General features: G+C 37.7%; 1 protein-coding gene across 1 annotated transcript; it reads left to right on the forward strand.

Annotated features, from left to right (window-relative positions):
• Positions 1-1,875: 1,875 nt before the first annotated feature.
• On the forward strand, positions 1,876-16,654 carry MYOZ2 (myozenin 2). Its single transcript, XM_054392404.1, has 5 exons — positions 1,876-1,951; positions 6,428-6,597; positions 8,064-8,193; positions 9,847-10,030; positions 16,405-16,654. Exons 1-5 carry the CDS (start codon positions 1,876-1,878, stop codon positions 16,652-16,654), a joined length of 810 nt encoding a protein of 269 aa, XP_054248379.1.
• Positions 16,655-22,063: the final 5,409 nt, after the last annotated feature.

Raw genomic sequence — 22,063 nt, forward strand, 5'->3', positions numbered from 1 at the left:
TTCAAATTCTTCCCTGCAGATCACTTCTAATTTTCCTACTTTGGTATTTAAGGAACATTCTCTGCTTCTTTACTGAAGTTAGTAATGAAAATACTAAGTAGCACGAATCCTTGACAGATCCTGCTGCAATCCCACTTGACAGTTTGGTGGTGAACCACTGAGGACACTTTTGGCATTCAGCTGAAAAGGTAAGATTCATCCACGACTGCTACTGTTGAAAGAGGATGATTCAAACACACAACCTAGAAAAGAATTTCCAATGAGTAACAGCAGCCGGCAATTTGTGATAGTGACAATTAAAATGAACACCTCTTTGGGGCAGAGATGTCTAGGGTCTCAGAAAAAAAAGGTTTGCATAGCTTACGAACAGAAAGTTTGAGGCAAAAATAATGCAGCATTTTGGTTGGACAAGCAGACTTCAGGACACTGCATCAGCTAGTTGCATTGAGACTGGAGGGTAAGGGGGGAATGTTCCTTTCTGCCAGTGTTCCTTCCTGTCCAAAGTTGGTTGCTGCCATAAAATACCCATGCTCTACGTATCACACATTTCTTTTATAAACTGATTCAACAGTGTTCTGGAATGCCCAATATTACCAAGCTTCAATTTACTGCAGGTTTCCAAATGCACAAAGAAAATTAAGAGATGTTGAATAATGTTAGCAAAGCATGTGCTTGATGAGCAAATACTCCCTATCACATATAACACTGAAAAATTGCTCATTCCTTTTCAAGCACAGACTTTGCATATCAGCCATCTGCCATCAACTTTAGGCATCAGCTCCTACTGAAGCACGGTTTCATCTTTCACTAAAGGATTAGCCCGTGCCATTCTCATCTGATATAGACTTGTCCATCCATATATTTAACACCTTATTTTTAAATGTCTCTTTCCTAGTTATAACGTAGAGATTATTATTCTCAGAGGTGATGAGGAGATGATCTGTATAAGTATGAGGGCAGCATTCTATTAAATCTGCCAATAAGCTCTGACAGGGATATAAACTCTCTTTGTTGTGGGTGCAGTTGAATCTCTTCTGTTCTCTTCTTTCGCCAGGAAGATATGAGTGGCTGGAGTGTTTGATTCTATATATAACTAGTTGATGTCAGCTGGATGCCAATTCCTTTGAAGAGGATCAGCCCCCAGTTTGCCTCGGCATTAGGTACCATGCAGATCCAAGCACAAGGGTAGAAACCATCCTGGACCAGGCAGGTCATCCCCATACATAACTAACTCCTGAAGCTTCAACTAAGGAGTTGAGATCGCCTTTTTTCTGCACACCAAAACAGTAGGGTAAGTGTATTGTTTCCTGAAATATTTTGACATTGTCTGTCCTTCAAACTGTCATATGAAAGACATTTATGTAATCTCTTAACTCTGCAACTAAAACAATGTTTATTTCTTTACTTAGGCAGAAATGCAATTTCTTTCTTTAAAGATGCCAGAGCATCTCCTTTAGTTCCTCAAAATCTTTATTTGAGACATGTCAAAATGTAACATTTATGAAATCATAAGCCAAAGATGTAATTAAAATACTAGTTATGAATTTCCATCTTTTAATATAATGTGTAGATGTGAGAAGGCCTAGACCCTTGACACTGATTTTGATACAGAATTTATGTAGCCAACTCGAAGCCCATTCCTTCAAATCTTCTGCCCATCAAATGCCCTAACATCTGCCTGCAAGAAGAACTACCAGTGCATTTTTGCACCATTAGAAGTGCACCTTTCCTAAATCAGAGATAACTAACTTCACTATTCAGCCATTCTAAACAGGCTGGTCGAAATGAAAGTTGGCTGAATTGTGCAAGCTGGCTCTGCAATGTAAAAATGTGTTGTTTTTTTTCAGCAAGGAAAAATCGTATCAGAAAATCACAATGTTATCACATTCTGCCATGGTCAAAGAGAGGAAACAAGCAGCATCAGCCATTATGGATGAAATACACAGAAATGGTATAGCACTGAACCCAGCTTACTGTATATGCAATGTCCTCTAGTCCTCCCTAATATACTTTTTTAATCATAGAGTTTAACTCTGTTACAGCTTTGTCTCTGGGTGTTTTGCCATAAATAATCTTGTGGGAGTATCATGCTGCCTATGGTTACTAATCCTTTTGTAGTTGCCCCTTTTCATTTGAAAGCTATTTTCAGATGAACAACTGCTGTGGAGGAATGAAGTAATCTAGCAGCTGATGTACATTCTGCTAGGATAGCCTTTCAGAATTTTATTTGGGGTTAATAACATGACTTCATTCCATCTTAAAAGGCTATCATCTGAGAAACGTGATGATCTGTAACCTCTTTTTTTTTTGTTCTGTTTCACTCTGGGTTTTTTTCTATGAATGATAAAAAAAAAATTGAAACAAATGTTACATCTCTGTTCTTTCCTCTCTATCTTTGCAACTAACAAATTTTACTAGCATTTGGTAATTCCCACTAATGCACAGCCACCGATTAATCTTATCTGAAGAAATTTTACTTTTCTGTTGTTGCACTGCTGAAAATGCAGACACTTAGGAGAAGGCAGTCTGATTTTCAAAAATAGGTTCTTAAAATTACATTTCTAGTCTAACACCTTAAGAAGCAATTAACTCAGTTGGGAATACAAATCCACTTGGCTTACATTAGGTATTTTCTGGATGCTTCTGGAGATCGTTCCAATCCTTCTCATGAAGACTTTTTTACCACCTATGTAAAAGATAATCTTTTTATAAGTACCTCACAAACCTGACTTGAAGAAACAGGGAGCTCCGTTGATATTTAGAATTTATGAAAACTATAACACTCACATAGGATAAATCTCTGAACATTAAATTCCAGTATTGGAAACCTTTCTTGTGGGCTTTTGCTTCAAAGAATTTGGGGATTGTTTCTTTATTCACTCACTGATCACTGTGATTGCATGAAGAGTAGGACAAAAGGCATAAGGTTTTTAGAAAAAGAAGCTACAAGTTTCAGCACCCGGTCCCAGTCCTTCCATAGTGTTTTTTCCTGTAATCTCTATTCCTTAGCAAATCCCTCTTTGCTCTTTCTATTCTCCACTGCACATACACTTAAGTCTGAAAGACAGTATGCCCTTACTGATTTCATACAACTCCACTATTTTTTGGTATTGTAAACCCATATATGTCTGAAACAGCCTGTAAGCAATTCAGGGCTAAAGAACCCCAATTATCTTTCATATGGGTTTTGGAACCAGGTATTTCACATGGTAAATAATTGCAATAATTCCATTACACAGTCCCTGAAATCATTGTCATGATTGGATAATCTGTGCTGATGTTTGGCATTTGCCTCACATAATCTGCCCTTTTTATTAGGAACATACTAGCAGATTTGCTGTCTAGACTCATACCTATAGACGTAACATTTTTGACAAGGTGTGCTTGTGCTGTGATACGTGGCCACTGAAGGCAGTATTACCTCTTTAAGTGTACATCTACTTTTGCATCTTCTTTGGATGCCTGAGATTTTTAAATATTAAAAAAATATGAAATTCCATGAACTAGGTTTGAAAAGAGTAAACTCACACCTGTACAAGCTCAGTGAAACCAGTTAAGAAACAGAAGGATAACCAAAGTTGTAATCACAAAAATATATGCTGCCTCTCTGGGACCAAATCTGAAGAGCTCTTGGAAAAATCAAGGAGAAATCTGGTTTTAAATGGCTAATTTCTGCTCTTTTATTTTTTTACATTTTATTTTCTCCCTAAATGTTAATTCAACAAGCTTAATCTGAGATCTGGAAGGGCAACTGCTGTCTTTTTAGGTTTTGCATCTCTTTTAGTAGTGATGGTCCTGTACCTGGCATCCATGTAAAACAAAAGTACTGTTCCAAGCAGTTTCATGGACCCACAAAACTCTCAACTGTTAACAGAGGTAGACAATAACAGAAGATTGGTGTGACTCACAGAAAGCAAATTTACTGCACTACTATTTTAGCCCTATTTTATTATAAATGCATTCAGGTAAACAATCTCAAATTCCTTGTTAAATGATATTCATAGCAGAAATAGGTGTTGATAAGATACAAAATCAGCCAAGTTTTTACCACTGTCTCAAAGATTACCAGTCATATGGTAAGACTAATGACTGGAAGTTTCTAAGGCCAGGCTGGATGTGGCTCTGGACAACCTGATCTAGTGGAAAGTGTCCCTGCCCCTGGCAGAGGGGTTGGAACTAGATGATCCTTGAGGTCCCTTCCAACCTTGACAATTCTGCGATTCTGTGACTGAAAGTACCATCTCCTGCTGGCTTGTGGGACATGACTTTGGGTTTTAGAGAAGTTCAACATGTCATAAAATGCTGCAGAAACAAGTACTAACTATAAACACTTCTATGGTTTCAGAACAGAGGCTAAAGTCAGTGTACAGATATTGTGGCCTCCTCAATCCCTTGGTTTTTCACTGGCAGATTTGGACTAATCATAACATTTCTAAGGTTACTTGGCAGAGGTAAACATATGTAAATACTTATATATAAGGAAGCCCTTGGAGTTCATCAGGTTAGCCTTCAATTATACTCAAATCTCATGTCCAGTTCTATACTAGTTCTTAAATGCGTTCTTCACTAGCTACTTTCACTTTATATTTAAAAAAGTCTTTTTTCTGATGCTACAACAAACATACTGATACTCATTATTAAAATTTATAATCCAGATTAAGGTCTTTAGAAGACTGTAAACTGGGAGATTAAAGAAGGTTTAGCCATTGAATGCAGAAGGAACTATATAAATAATTTGAAACACAGTCCTTCACAATTTTAAATGCAAGACAGGAAATACTTGGCAAGAACAAATTAAGAAACAAAGCTAAAAGGTTAACATTAGGGTTAAACTATGAATTAAACTTCCAGTATTCATTTACAATGTCCATTTAAGACATAGATGTTCTCTTTCTATCATCCTCTAAATGTCCTCCTTTTCTCATTCCTCTTCACCTTTTCTGAGCTGACACTGAAACAATCCCTAGACACATCATAAAACTAGACAGATGATTAGATGTTAGTTGGCAAGGGATTCAAATGAACTTCACACTTACATTTTTGGGATGCTGCCTGGATACAACGTGGGTTACAAAGTACCTTGGAGCCTTCAGCTAACATTAACAAGAACAGTATGTGTGTAAGGGAACAGCAAGGCCCAAAATAGATAACATCCAGCATGTTCCAGATGAACAGAGTTGTTTGGACAGAGATCTGCAGCCATCTTGGCACCCTAGCCTCTAAGGATGTACATACTGCCCACTTGTACACAAAGAAGAAAAGCTTTTTCTACATGACAATGTTGCTGATTTAAGGGATAGATTTCTTTCTAATATAAACCCATCCAACACTCTGTACTCCTCTAGCAATGTGGCAAAATGATACAATCAAGATATGACTTGGGGGTCCAAATTTCAGGTGACAGGCCAATAACTACTGCACTTATCTCAATCAGAGAGCCAAAAACCCACCACTATCTGTCACTGACTCTCCCTGTTTTGTTGTTCCCTCTTAAATAACAGGAGGTTGTTAGGATTCTTTGCACACTATTTTTAAGATAGAAGTGCACGTCCCAGCTCACCACACAGTTAGCTTGCTAACATTACAAACATTCAGTTGAAATCAACCTGAACACAAGTGGACCAACAGTGATGCACTCCAGGGCCCATAGACTTGTTTGATTTACTACATGGAGAACTCTTGTCTATACAAGTTCAGCTAAATATTTAATACACCTATCTCAATTAAGCTTTCCTATATGTCAGCAAATCCCATTGGTTTTCCAACAGTTACTAGGAGACATATGCCATGCTGAGCATGTGATTTACTCAAAAAGAAACTCTGCATACGCAGTATTAACACTTGATATCACCTACCTTTTGCACTTAATTCATGTGTAATGCTAATTTTGAACTGGGTTTCCTATATGCTTACTGTGTATATTTTCATTTCAGTGTATCAAAATAGATGCCAACGTTCAGAATTTTAAATCCTGTAGATGATAAGGATATATGAGGAATAGAGTATTTATAAGCAATAAGAAACTGCTTTAAAAGGGGTTACCTGATAATGTCTCCAATGCAGGACATACAAAGTTAACCGGAGGTTTGATGTCTGAACCCTGGAGTGTTCCTGGGTTCAGCAGAAGCCAGTTTTAACTAGTCTGCTATGATAGGCGGTGTGTAGGATATTATTTTAATAAGCTGAATGCCATTCAACTGAAATAACTTTGGAGCATGAATTGTTAAGCATCTACATAGAGACAGGTCTGTGGTGCTCAATACTCTGCTCCAAAACTTTGAAAGCATGATTAATTTCTCTAACACAATACGAAGATATGCTGTGTTAGATAAACGTGCATTAGCCTGTTGTTGGATGTCAGGTGTAGGGTATGCAACATCAGGCATTTAAGAAAAACAGAGGTATGTATTTATCCATTGTATTGCAGTTTCGCCCAGCTTAGACCTTGGAAAAAAGGTCAGCACCCCCAGAGACATCATGGTAGAGGAACTGTCAACACTCAGCAACAGAGGAGCAAGACTCTTCAAGAGACGTCAGCGGAGATCTGACAAATACACATATGAAAATTCTCATTATGTAGTAAACAAGCCAAGAAATGTGAGTATTTTATTCCAATCTCCAAAACATTTTTGTTCCCTTCTTGAAGAAGGAATTCTCTCTGTTTGATGGCTGTAAACACATTTGTAATTACGTGGCCTTCACATTTCCCATACACAAAAGCATTAGAAGCTGCACAGATAAATTCTGAGCACACTATCAATCTTGTTAGATTTTCTGTTTCCAGTACCATGTCTTTGCTGTGAAGTCTGACAGATCAGTTCCCTTCTAGCCTGCTTCCCACAAGCACACACAGAGCACACACACTGGCAGTGAGTGTTACACTCTGACATGCAAATGCACGATGCCTCTTTGTTTTCTGTTCCACTCCCATAAATGCTTATCTAGCCACCACTGACATTGTCTTCATCATCTTCATGATTCTGCCTGCCAAAAGTCTTTCTGACATACTTCAGGATGGGTAGAAAATATTGTGACTTGATCTTTTCTTCTTTCAAGTTTAAACAAGTATTATTTGTTTGTTCTCCTACTTTAAGAAACTCTTCTCTAAACCAGTCTATATTTAAATTGCTTTTAGCCTATGTGTCATAGCTAAAATAAGATTCTGACTTCTTATGAGACTAATTCTATATTTATGCAACAATGATTAAGCCTTTAGATGTTTCCTCAGAACTGATGACCTAATAGGAGGGTGGAAAATAACAGCATATCATGGATCTCCAGAAACTGACCTGCACTGAAATTTTTATTTCTATTACAAATGAAGGGAAAAAAAATCCCAAACAAAAGAAGTTCAACAAATGCAGGGAATTTTTGACTGATACAGGAAGAGACGCTTTGAAGAATCAGTGCTTTGAAACTCAAACAGCTCAAACTTGCCAGATTTCAGGAATTTTTGGGTAGCAAGTATGCTCTGTCTGGCACATAACAGCTTCTAGTGTCCAGTGATCCAAGGGACACATTTCATAGGCCCTGCTGCCAAAGTGCCCAGATCTACTCTTTGCTGTAAACCACACAGCCCAGGTGCCCAGGTGGATTTTGTGGTGATTGGTGTAAGCAGCAGATGGGATGAACTCCCTTCATAGACTGCATATCAATATTGAAATACCCTCACCCTTAGGAAAAGGCCAGACAACTTAGCTGGATGGTCATAAGGCTTCAGGAGTCATCTTGAGCTAACTCCCAACACCTCCAATCCATTCAATAAAGTATTTACACACTGCAATGGAGACATTTAGCATTGTGCTGGGCTATCATTCGTAACACCAAAAAAGGAGTCCTTTTTGCTTACACAGCTACTTTAAGAGAGCTGTGGCTAGCAGCCAGAGAATCCTGGGGCTGCTATCCTGCACACACAGCACCAGACTGCAGGACAGGATGTCTTCAGATAGGATATCCCAGGTCTCAGATCTGGGCTGTAAAGCAGAATATCACTACTAGTCTCAGAGGGAATCACAGAGCCTTTTTTTGTTGTGCTGTCAATATTTATCTCTATTTGGATGCAGCGTGGAGAACCTATGCAGAGTGTTAAAATGGACGGCCTCAGTGTGGAAGGAATTCCCCAGCATGCCCCAATGACACCTCCTAATACACCTGATCCCCGGAGTCCACCACACCCTGACAACATTGCCCCAGGTAATACATGAGTTTACACATATTAAATATATTTAGTTCTCGTTACACAGCAGAGGAAGGGTCTCTTTATAGAACAACAATTTGAGTAAGAAACAATAAACTTGAGTCAGATAATAGAATCTCTCACAGAAATGTAAAGTGGCTTCTCTTCATTTTTAATGATTTGATATGCCTTTGTACTACTTCTCCCCAAACTGAAAACATAGATTCATATGAGAATAGACTCCTGTATTTATTGGTGTTATAAACACTGAGAAACAGATCCTCGGATTTAAAAACAAATTAGTATACTAATTTTTCTTTGCCAAACCTTTCTTTCTAATATGCAACACATTGCTCAACAGTCTGAACGTTATCTATTTTAGTTTAATTAATCACCCATAAATGCAAGTCTGAAGTCACTGTAAGTTTTGCTAAAAACCTTTGCAGAGGAGTAACTTGAAAAGGGATTTGCCTTTGGCTACATAAACTGTTCTTTTTTAAGTCCCTAACTGTGAGGGCACTGTTGTCTTTATTGAAAGCAGTGAGCTACAAGAAGGCCTTAGTTTGTATTCTTTAAAGCCTAGAGAAGGCTAATTTGTTTCAACTAATTTATTCAGTGATATAGCCCTTCTTCCTGTTTATGAATTATCCATGAGCAGACTGGGGTTTTCACAAATTCATTCTTTGTTCAGAATTACTCAATGCATGTTTTGTGCAGACCTTTTCTTGTCTATGTAAACTAGGTCAATGCCACTCTGTTAGTGACTGCTAAGACTCTCTGCATCCATTGGTCACATACAATGCAAACAGAGGTAATTTCCATGGCTGAGACATGATAGAAATCTTCAAGCCTTGCTTTAGGCAAAATGGTCTGGTAAAAGGAGTAGGTATTAAACCACAGTAGGGTTTAAGCATATAGTATTAATTTAAAGAGCTAGATGTAGTTGAAGGGTAAAAGAGTAGTATAGATTCCCCATGGATTTCAAATAAATAGTGTAACTCATATAACTGGTTAATCCCTTGCTGGTTTAACACAATATTTATTCCTGCCATATTGCACTTGGCTGTAGAAGAAATCACACTGAGTATGGAATTTATTTCATAAAATTCTGAACAGAGCCTGATCCCCATATGATTATGCAGAGAAAACAACTGATTCTTCATTTTTTCAGATGATGAAAAGGACCACAGAACCAAGTAGGTAGGATACATTAAAACATCTAAGGCAGAGGCAAAGACAAAAACTCCACTGTAATAAATGTGACCCTAACTCCTTTTAATACTTTTTGAAAATTTCACCCATAGACTAAAGAATTGTCTTAGTCTTTAACCAAAAGGGTGGTTTAAAAATCTTTTTATTAATTCAGGCCAGGGTGTGTAGATCTAGTTTCAAACAAATGTTCATAATGATAGAAACAAATTTATCTAAAACTAGAGTAAACATAGCCTCAAAATAGGGTGGAATACTTTGAGGCAGTTATCTAAAAGGCCACAAATTCTCCCTGCCAGCTTTCTGTTTCTGGATAGCTTTGGCCAGGTGACTTGATCCAATTGTTCATTTTGCCTTACTGTGAAATGATGGTACATTACTCCCTGGTTACACAGGACAGTAGTGAGGAAGCAGAAAAAGCAAAGTAAAATTAAAATGGTTTTGTCTTGACCACCCTGCAGGATATTCTGGACCACTGAAAGAAATTCCTCCTGAAAAGTTCAACACTACTTCCGTGCCAAAATATTATCAGTCTCCCTGGATAGAAGCCATTAGGGATGACCCAGAGCTACTGGAAGCTTTATATCCTAAACTTTTTAAACCTGAAGCAAAGCCAGAACTGCCTGACTACAGGAGCTTTAACAGGTAATTCTGAATGGTCACTGAATTTTACAGTGTAAAGAAAAATTAATATGAAATGAAATCTTTCCACCAGCTGTAAAAAAACCTACCACCTGTGTTTGCAAGTCTATGCATAAACATGAACATGCACATAGATCACAAGTGGCAAACACGAGCATCAAGGAGGAAATTAGTCTCCTGCTAAAGTATGGACCCAAAATTAAACTGTAGAAATAGGAATGTAAGATGAACTGTTGAAAACATTCAAAGAAGGAAATAAACAAATTATCAGAATCCATCATACTCAATAAATGGGAAACATGGACTATGGCAATGCTTCCTTTTTTTTTTTTTTTAATACAACCCACATGGCTTGGTATTCAGGCAATGATAGTACAATGAACTTTATCCCTCAACCAATCCCTACACCAAATAGTTAGCAGATTGAACATTTTATTGCATTTAGTATTTTTTTATCTTCAAGGACCTTTGGTAAAAGTTTTAATGGAGAAAACATTACAAGCATACTTAAAATCCATTTAAAGTAGAATGGGATTCGAGAGTGAGTTATTTACGTATTAATTGGTATACTAAGTCTTTCAGCAGAACCTCCAGATATATGGATAATATTAGGGTTTGAACTATTTTGGAAGCTTTGAAACACTTTCTTACTGATGTCTTTTGCTTTCCTTAAAACCATTCACATTATCTTTATTTATTGAAGTATTAGACAATTTTCCTCTAAACAACCTCTGCTGAGTACCAGAGAGTTAAGCCAAACCAAAACCCTTCCTCAAAACACCAGAGAGCACTCTATTAAAAAAAGAAAATGGCTCATGACAATATAGAGAAACACACGTCAAACATCACTTCTGTTCCTGCCCTTGAGGTGAGCCTCAACTCTGAGTGTAAGGACTAACAAATTACACAATTCCACATCAAAAGTGGCACTGCAGACATTACTCTGAGTTCCTAACAACAATATACATTGCCATGAGATTTGACACAGCTGCTAACACTGGAACAGTAGCAGCACAGTTTATGTACTACAGTTATTGTTACCAAAAAAACACCCCAAACCCAAACAACAAAGCCCGCCAAAGATATATACACATGGAAAAGAGACAGAATCAGTTCTCCCACTCACAAGAGAGATTCTGAGTCCAGCATATGAGCTGCTACTGTGAAAGACAAGATCAGAGATGACACAGAGGCTCCATTAACAGGGAAATGGTATCTGATACCATCTTGAGATGATATCTGATGGCTTCTTTGTGGATTTTTAGCTGCTTTGTGGTCCCAGATTCTGTTAGTTGTATTCTTTACAACAATAAATGCTTTGATTTCTTTCTATTCATATTTTCTCTATGTATGACATGGCAAAACTGTAGCTCAGCACAGTTCCAATTTCTTGCAGATGAGGGCATGCATATAATGGAGAGGATAATATTCTCCCTGCCATAAAAATCTACATCAGGCACATATACCCAGCTCTAGACTGTGAAATTGGCAAATTCAAAACACAAAGCATACAAGTACAATCCACCACAACTCTCATTCTCATGGAAAAAATTCACATCCAGAAGAAAATAAATGGATGCTTAGTGGATCCAGAAAAACTGTTACATGCAGTACACTCAGATTTATGGTTTCTAGCAAGAGGAAACATCAAAAAAGCTATGAAGAATGTGCAATATTGAACTTCAAGATACTAACCTCTTGGAGAGGATTGTACATCCATGAATTAGGTGTTTACACTCCTAAAAATGCGCAAGAGAGTGGGGTGTCCGATAATGGGATTCACAACAGATACTACACCTCAAGCCAAGCTAACCAGCAGAAATCGTTACAGAGAAGACTAAATGTGATTTCTCTTTGCTAAAGCCATCAGCACCTAATTTTGTCTGCATATGAGCAGTGATGTCCACTTTTACAAAGAGATGCTCTCAGGCTGTTGAGAATCCAACCTTTTGCAGAACATCTCTGGTCACAGACATATTGCTATTTAACACAGAGATTGAACACTAACAGCCACGAATTTTGAGTGCCTTGATAGGCTATTTTGCTCAAAACTTACTTGATATGCTATTTTGCTCAAAGCATATTATGTGTGTTTTCAAGCATCAAAGTTTAGGCAAAAGATCATTAATTAGAGAATCACAAACAGAACTGCTGTGAGATAGGTGAAGCTAAGATAAGGCAGATCCCAGCATTTGTATTCAGAGGTCATTAGGTGTCTCAGGAATTTAGCAGCCTATGGGCTTTGCACATAAGGTGAGATATCTCTTTGGACTTCTGTGTCTAGATTCTACTAAGTTATTTTGTGCATCTAGGTCACAGCATCCTTGACTAATTGCAGTTTGGGGAGAGAAAGCAAATGATACTGTATTAAACAAAGTGTGATACAATGGCACCCCTTTGTTATCACTGAAGGTTTCAATCAAGGCTTTCTATCATGCTTCATCATTCACTAAAGTGCCATTATGTTTGTTCTCCTGCAAAACACTGGTACAGTCATCGTTAGTCAGGAATGGGTGTGGTTAACAGTAAGTGTGATGCATAGGACTCCCAAAGGAAATGGGCCTGAGATTCTTCCCAGTTTACAGCAGATTCTGTTAAAACAGCACTCAGACTTTACAGGCCGTATTCAAGTTCCTTCCAGCTTTCCCTGTTACACAATAAATTGTAAAAACATCACAACTTCAGTAGCTAGGGATGTCTGAGGTGTTGGAATAGATGCACGTATGCGTGGCTTAAAAGTATATTCAAAGTATATTCAGCACTAAACTGCATCACTTTTGCAACTAGCAGCAATGAAGTGGCTACTCTCAACTCTATAGCAGTATTGTTTTTTTAACAGTAGCAGAATCAGAATTAGGGCATTCATAGAGGTTTTAGTTGGTGTCTAGCAGGCATTTTATGCTGCAGTAATCTTGCGATGCTGGCAGGTCAATGAGGGAAAAACCAGTGCAGCAAATGTCAGGCACATTTTCCTTCTGAGGCAGGGCTTTGTGAGACAGCCAGCAATAGTTTAACAGCACTAGACAGAGTGCATGATCAGAGAAACTGGGAATGGAGGATCTCTGAACAGACTGTTCAGACCAGGCTACCCTTCTTCCTTCTGGAACATAGCCAGGCCATCTATTTTTTTCTTGGAGATTAACTCCTATTGGGATTGAAGAACTAGTTACTGGTGAAAAATTTCTTGCCTCTTTAACCAGTGGGGAAGCACCTAGTAATCATCTGTGGGAAAGAGAGCACGAATCTACATTTGTTGAGCAGTTTGTAATATTAAATAAATTAGTATCTTTATTTAATCTGCTTTCTTGGAGCAGGACAAAATGTCAAAGGTAGGATTATGAGTTACATACATCTTACTACACCTTACTCACACAAGACAAGCAAGTCTGACGAGTTCTTCCTCTCCTACCAGATAAATTTGTGCCTAGCTTTCTCAATTCCCAATACTGTTTCAAAACCACTACCAGAATCCAGTCCATCTGGACTGGGCTCTGGTTTTATTGATTAATGGATTTTGCACTCTAATGGAAAAATGCTGAGATCCAGATCCTCAAAGGACTTTTGGGTGCTAACTTGAAGTGATGTGAGATTAGTGGAAACAGGGTGCTTAGCCAGTTCTTTAGCACCTAAATACTTCTGTGAAACTGGCATTAGCTCTTGCACTAAGCTACCATGAAGCTCTGAGCATTTTTCAGGGTCAGGTTCTTTGCAGCTATGTCTCCTTTTTGCACATAATTAGCAATAAGCAGAACGTTTGAAGAATGGCAGTCTCATTTTGAAATGTGAAACTCACTTTTTTTATTTTGTAATTATGTTATTGAAGGTGCTAATCTAACACAGTTAAAACATATCTTCAGATATATCAGCTACAAGTAGTCTCCTATGTTGACACAATACAACGTTCAATAAGAAAGACTGCAAGAAAAAAAAAAGAGAGAAGCTCTGCTAAAACAACAGCTAAAAATAAATGTTACTGGGCCTGCTATTGTTAAATTATGCAGCTACTTTTTAGGAATATGCAAAGTGAATATTAAACAATCTCTTACACTTCCTGTTGCCACTTACTATGGCTCTGAACCAGCATTTCCACCCTTGTTATGATTAATGACTACTGGAATTTGTTACACACGAGTTTCAGGCTTCCATACAATGAATCAGACCTCAAGTGATACAGTTGATGTGTGCATAACACCATGTTGTCAGACAAGTTGCTGCACTAAAAGCAAATGAATATCTATTACCCAATTACTGTACTCTCCTTTATGTCAATCATCCTGTGCTTCTGCCTAGCATGCAAGAATGCATCATTCTCTGAGGCCAGGCATTGTATAGGAACCACATGGGGGGTTTTCCCAGAGAAGATATCCATGAATATCCATGAAACGCCCTCCTGTTTCTGTTACCTACAGAAACATGCTATATTTCAAATCCAAAAATACTACAAAGAGGAAGTTTTGGACTAGAACTGGTTTGCACTTTATCATCATTGTCCCGTTCATATCGATTATCCCTTGAACTTACATATTGATGAGAATTAAATATTGCAGCAATGTGAGAATGTGTATCTTAATTAGAGCAGCAATTAAAATAATCTTTATTATCCTGTAAGATGTAGATCACTACATTCACTTTGTGCCAATTACCAAGCAATTATTTTTAATCAGTATCATACGGTATCCAATTTGACATCATGACCTAGAAGACAGTTTCACAAGAAAAGCTTGATACCACAGGCACGTTGTATAAAGAATTTCCTTTGACCTCAAGAAAGTTTAATGCCTGGACTGTCTGCTGCTGCAAAATCTTGTCTCATTTGAGAAACAGTTTCAGAGCTTAATCCAAAGCAGTGCTCTTCTCTCAATAAAAACGCATGCCCAGAACTCTCATGATTTTTGTATCTTACAGGATTGACCGTTTGGAGTTAACACCAATCTCCTTCAGTAAATGTTGCTTGTACTGAAATTCAGGGAATTATCTTTGTAATGACACAGCAGTTTCATTTCTTTTAGGTCAGGGATTCATTTTTCTGAATTTATCTCTTTTTATGTGTGTGTGTACTTAATTCTCCTGAGGTTTTGTTTTATCTATAGCTATCTTGCTGAAAATCCTAGCCAGATCCTCAAATGATGTCTCTTAGTTTCTGTTGGTATTAATTTCTCTAGGCTTCTGCTGTAATACCTGGAGCCCCTGGAAATACATACCAGCAGAGCTCTCACTTTATATCAAACACAAAATCTGGTGAAATTCCATTTCACTTTCTCTTGGCACTATGTATGTATCTTTGCAGAAACCTGGTGCTCAGGTAGGCTAAGAATCTGACACTTTTAGCAGGCAAAGTTATGCAGCTGATCAAAATGCAGAGCACATACAATGTGTCATTCGGTCACATTTGATTATACTCCTTAAATAAAGGAGAAAAATCACCAAAAAAATGAGGTTGTTTATTTGTTCAGCCTAGAAACCTAGAAGAATCATGGGAGGTATCTAGAAACACTGTTGTTTTAAAATATTTGCAAATGTATAAAACAGTCAGTTCATACTTAATATTTCTTATCTTCTAGTTTCTGGGGCTTATTGCCTGAGGGGACATTTACTTAAAATAACATGAAAAATACTGGCCGAAGACTAGGGGCCAGTTCCAGCCAGCGTTTCAAGGTTTCATTACATAAACATTTTCTTCAGAAACAAAGCTGGAGTACAAAGTCCTCACCCATTTTCCTCCTTTCCAGAGCCTGTTGTGTTTGGCTGTTCCTTTCTGCTTCACATTAGGCTTTACTGCCTCCTCACTACAATTGTTTGAGCACAGTGATATAAACCAGATTGCTGAAATAATGTGGATTTTAAAATGCTCCTTTGTTTTGAAGGGTCTTTTGTTTAATCCAGATCACATAAGTGATCCAAGTTTATAGCACAACCCACATACATTCTAACTGGTACAGTACGGTGCTGAAATACAGTGCAGTGTGAGGAACAAGCAACTAGGGACAGGAGAAAATGGGGTGAGAACTTCCTAAACTAATTACTTGTTACAGCGAATGTGCTGAACTGAGTTTTCAGACTTACCTACTTATCTCCAACAAAATAAGTTTAGTAACTATGACTCACCCATGACAAAGTTTTCTTCCAACATCTTTTTCCCTTGGCTTTTCTGACCATTTGAATTGACAATGTCTGAAGGTTTTACCTATGGGAAAAAAATTAGATTTTAAAGAGAATTTCCTAGACAAACAGAATATTTTTCCCACAAGCTTGAAAATGTATACAAGAAACTGTAACAAATCTGTGTTATTAAAATATTTTCTATTCTTTTCAGCTCCTGGGAGGAAAACAGGCATCTTAAAAATCACATTTTACTTTTATTTCTCTAATATCTACAGAGTTGCCACTCCCTTTGGTGGTTTCGAGAAAGCATCAAAGCTGGTTAAATTCAAGGTACCAGATTTTAATCTACTGATGCTAAATGATCCCAGATTCATGATCCTTGCAAACCCTCTTGCTACCAGAAGATCCTTCAATAGGACTCCTAAAGGATGGACATCAGAGAATATTCCTGTAGTGTTCATTCAGCCTTCAGATTCCATTCAACCTTCAGACTCCAACAATGTTCCAGAAACAGAGGATCTGTGAGAAAAGCTGCACTCTGCATCATACAAAATGCTGAATGCTGCACATCTGTGTATTTTTGGTCCAAATATTACTAAAGGCTACTGACAACGCTTTTCCTTGGCAGCTGGGGTATAAATAATAATGCCTGATGCAGTGTCTCTTTTCTGGCACATAGTTTCACCTGTAAACACACTATAAATAAAGTGATTTGGCAAATGTGGCTGAGATATTTTCTATTTGTGTTTGCATGTCTTATTTTCCTGCTTTTATTTCCTAAAATCTTTGCTTGTGATTTAAGACCAAGTGTTATTAGGGGGAAAAAAAGTGATGCTACTATCAAAATACTATTTGATTTCCTAGGTATACTGATTATGGTAAAACAACCAAGAAACACCACAACAGTGCACTCAGCACACTCCAGGTATTGCCCGCTCAAGAGAAGCTCTGACAAATCAACCTTTTTTTCCCAACCCTGCTTTCAGCCACAGTTAAGAATTGATTACTTCAGTGACAGCAAGTTTAGAGCCTTTTCCTCCTTTGTGACACTTACTCAGCTTTAATTATGTATGTCAATATCCATGTTACCTGGAGATGTGTACAGAAAATGCAGTACGTTTGGCAATGACAATGATTATGTACTGGTATGAAAATGTGCAGAGGCATTTCCTGAGTAAGTCTAGAATGTTTATTTTAATCACAACTAAAAAACTCACCAATGACTGGTTATGTTAAACATACCAAATTAGTACCATTGAGTTATGTTACCACAAATGCTTTTGTTATTAGAAAGACATTTCACAGACTATTCCCCTACAACCATTGTATACACTGGAACTCAGTGCTCATCATACACTGTCAAGCTCTGATGTTTTATCAGAATCTTATTAAGCACCTGTAACTACACAGGGGAAGCTAAAAATCTGTCAGGACATGGTTTTCAGTGTCACTTTTCAGATTACAACTACATTCTAGCAAAAGGCAAGCTTCTCTTCAATCACTGCTTGTTTTGAAATGCCTTCATGTTTAAGAACTATCCAACATCTAGATGTAGGCTGGATACTTCCTAACTTCAACCAGTAGGCCACTCTCACACACCCTAGATGCTTCTCCAGGGTATCTCTAAGTGTGCATGCAACATCCAAGAGACTTCTGAGTATCTCAGCTACTAATTTATTCTTTAAATCAGAATATTAATAAATTTTGCAAGCTCTATGTCAACATGTTTATCTGAAAATGAAACCCACAGAAGAGAATGATGGTAAGCAAATATGTTTTTCCAGATATTTTCTTAATGGTTTTGGTCGTGTTGAGCTATGAAAGAATTTCAGAAAGAATCTTAGTATCTGAAGACAAGAATGGTAGAGTGAGATTTAAAGCAGAAAGATTAAAACAAATCTTTGTCTATATTTTTATGGCAGTAATCTGTGTCTATAAAAGTGGTTTCCATGTTTCAAATCTGGTTTCAAGACAGGTAGCTGGCAAAGGAAATTCTGTCACCTATTTTCTTTAATTTACTTTGTCACACAAACAAATATGCATGTCTTGAACAAATCTATAAAAGAAAAAAATCAATGTCATTGACTGGGAACACTTTCCTAGCAAGGGTTTAGTTTGGGGACCCTAACCGTACATGTGGTACAACAATTATATGGACAATGATAAAAATCTTCTTCAAGGATAAAAATTCAAAGGCTAAAGAAAAAAATTATAGTGAGGAGCAATGCATAAGCATTCCTAAGCCTATTTGAACAGAAATATGAGGAAATTGGTGCACAGCATATACACAGCGACGACTGTGAAGAAGTGATACATCATTTTTATGCTATACTTTGTAAATATAACCTATACATGCAAAGCACACCACCTTCTTTCTTAAACACCAGACACGATGGGAACTGTAGATTCCTATACATAAATGGATCCACTGGCATTAGAATGGGTTCAGCAGGCTTAAGATGTTTGCAAAGTACTGAGATTGCTATGCACGTGTTCAGCTGATGGCCCAAATAACAGCATTAGATTGGCTGGAAATTACTAGCAGCTCTTAAATCCCCTAATTCTGGATGAGATGCCTGAAATAAACTGTGTCATGGCAAAACTGGTAGCCCTGATTCAACACTCTGATGCAGTTACCAACTGCTGCGGCAGAGTAAAAACTCTATGCCTCCTGCTTTTCTAGCTCAGCTACCACAGAGCTATTTATACACTATAAAGCAGATGTGCCTGCATCGCTCTTTTAAAACTGAGGCCAGCTGTCAGAGAGGAGTCAGCAGCCAGACTCTTTAAACTTCCTGTAATGGGTGGCTTTTGTCAGACAGCCTATTGGGAGCAGGCCCTTCACCATGATCAACTCTTGAACCATGCTTGGAAACTGTTTGGGAGAGTGTTAATTGGCAGTCGCTGGGACTGCGCAATGTACTAAGCATTCAGAAGCACCAAGGACTGAGTGCCAGTGTCCAGGAATGTTCCCTGGCTACATCAGCCTTGATGTAGCCTTATTGTGTAAGTCTCACTGCAATAAACAAATCTCTCTGCCAAAAAAACCGATTCCTTTGCCACAGAGAAAGATCTCTTGTTAGGTTGGGAATCCAGAGACTGTTAACTTCAATGGGTTTTAGCACCACATTTGTTTTGTGAGACTCTTAACATGGCACTTGGAACCTATTGTATAACTAGATGAAAAACTGGTTTGGGGTAACTAATGACAAACAGCTTTAAAGGTCAAGATTTGTGTCAATTTTTGTAGACAAAGAGATGTCTCTGAAGTGAGAAAATAAAGGTTTCTTCAGTTATAGGTCTGGAGCAATCAACAAATACATATTTATACATTTTCATTGGTGCTTCTAAAAGCTTCTTTTAGCTGTAAGGAATATAACTGAAAGCATAGATAAAATGGAAACACACATGAGCAGCAGCTTTACACAATCATAAACACAGATCTATAAATATTTCAGAAAATGTGCATATAATATCACATTACCCGATTAATCGCAAGACATTCATATCTGCTTTCAAAAGAGAAAGGGACTGTAGGGTATGATAAAAAGGCAGAAATGTGGTGGAAGTAAATATATAGTTTTAAATATCTAAAGTCTTTTTTCCTAAAATTTTATTTGGCCTTGTTTTCATATATATTAAGGTACTCATTGCAGAGGGAACTTGAAAATTCATTTAAAAAAGTGGGGAGTTGAGGAAATATAGCACCTCTTTGCTAATATACACAAAATACTCTGCGGTGACAGTATGTAAAAAAGAAGTAAGATGTACACTTCTGAGCGCCTCTATGAATATAAGAGGGGGTTAAAATACAAGCTCCTTAAACCTCTTTTGACAAGAAAGGCCAGAGCTCATGGCCTGTATTGTCTGCACTGTTGAGGATAAATTGAACTATGCTTTCTGGTGTGACTTATGACATTCCTATTTCACATAGTTTGTTCAGATTCATAAAAATTGTATATTCATATTTCCTTTTTAGGTAAGCTAACAGGCCAAATTACCCTAATATGCAAGTCCTTCACTGGCAGACCTGAAATAATTTCAGCAGTAGACTAGATGAGCTGAAATTTATTCTTGAATCCAGCAAGCCACATTCTCTGATGTTGCTTTCTGATGGTGTACTATTTTCTTATGTCTGGTACCAGGTATGTTTGCATGAATGGGGTAATAAAAACCCATATGGTCTCTCTCCCAGTTTCAACAAAAAACCTGCAGTTGATTTGTTTCCTGGTTGTTGTGTAACAGAGATTATGCGCCAGCCCCAGGAGATAAGTCATGCTGTTACTTTATTACTGTCCAGAAACATTTTGTTTATACCTAATTTTGTACTTTAGATGTATATTTTTTGTAACTGCTTACTCCTTTCTTAGATGTCTCAAATATATCAGCATGTCTGGGCTGCTTTCCCTCCTGCATAATCCATACAACCCACAACTGTGGAGATAAATTATTATTCTATTGTCTCAAAGTATGTCTGTTTTGTAATTAATTTAATACACTTTGTCTCCACCAAAAGCAGAAAAAAACACAACAGAGATGGAATTCTGACCCTGGTGAAATCAAACACGGGTTTTGACACTGACCTCTGTGCAGGTGGAATTCCACTATTCACGGCACTTACAGCATCTCAAATGCGTATTTGCAATTGAAACATTATTTTCAGACCAGCCATGCAAACCATTTTCAGACCTGTACTCTGCTTCAGTTCTTAGATGGCCTAAGTAACCAGCACAAAATATTCTGGGCCATACCTAAGACAACAGAATTAAAATGTAGTTCCTGAAATACAGTAAGACTCTGGAATACAAAGTCCCATACATGTCAGATAAGAATTTCTCAATATTGAATCCATATAAACTATTAGCAGAAATAGCAGAAGATCCATAGGGCTGACAAGACACATCATGCTGGCCCCTTTACTACTCCCAGAAGCTACATGTTGTTCAAAACCCAAACACGGTGCTCTAAATTATTTCAATGAAAGAATCTATTACTTTAAATAGCCTGCAGGCTAAGTGTTTAGAGTAAGTAAAAATTACTACAGAGCTATAACCTTTCCCTCCAAAAGAGTTGGTATGGCTTAAGAGCAGAACAGAGGAGACTCGCAGGGGAAAAAAAAAAAAAAAGGACAAAGAAAACTTCTCTGCAAGGAAATAGGAATTAGGCTATCTAAACACAAACCAAGGAAGTTATGACAGAGGTCTCCACAAATGCTATGGAGAAGATGAGGAGGGAACAATAACACAGGAACAAACTGACTCTTAATAAAATGATAAGGAACCAAGTTTAAAATCTGGTTTGGAATCTGGTACTATAGGATGTTATGGGTCAAAAACTATTAATAGCTTGCTAACAGGATTGAATGGATTACTAGTGGTAACCATGCCTATTATGGATAATGGCTACTATGGGATCTGAATCTGGGGTTTACCACTGGAAAACAGAAAGTTGTGTGAGAATGATCAGCACGTATTTAGTCGATGTCTTTCTATAAATATGTCCTATTGATCACTGTCAAAGATCAATAAAAGAAGGATCTGGCAGTCCTGTGAATACTTTCTGGCTGCCTTCCATGTGTTAAAGCATTATGACAACTCTAGCAAGTGCCCTTAGTGCAGATGTTTACTAACTTACACCAAAATACCCATTTTCGGAGCAGTTAGAGGAAAGTCAATTTCCAAATGTGAATGAGAACTCTTATTTAAGTTAGAACTACAGAGAGTCCAGGTTAACTGAAAACCTCAGAGCATGGGTGCTGCAGGGAACACAAGAGCCTAACCTCAGCTACGCCTTTGGCAAGACTCCCGATCCTATGCAGCGAGACCTCACCCTCCTGCGTCCACACTCACCATGTTTCACATGTTTAGTACAGACCAGCTCACAGCATATGAGAGGAAATTTTCAGTAAGTTATGCTTATACAAAGTTTAAGGAA

This window comes from Indicator indicator, chromosome 25 (genome assembly GCF_027791375.1).
Source record: "Indicator indicator isolate 239-I01 chromosome 25, UM_Iind_1.1, whole genome shotgun sequence".
NCBI classification, from domain to species: domain Eukaryota; kingdom Metazoa; phylum Chordata; class Aves; order Piciformes; family Indicatoridae; genus Indicator; species Indicator indicator.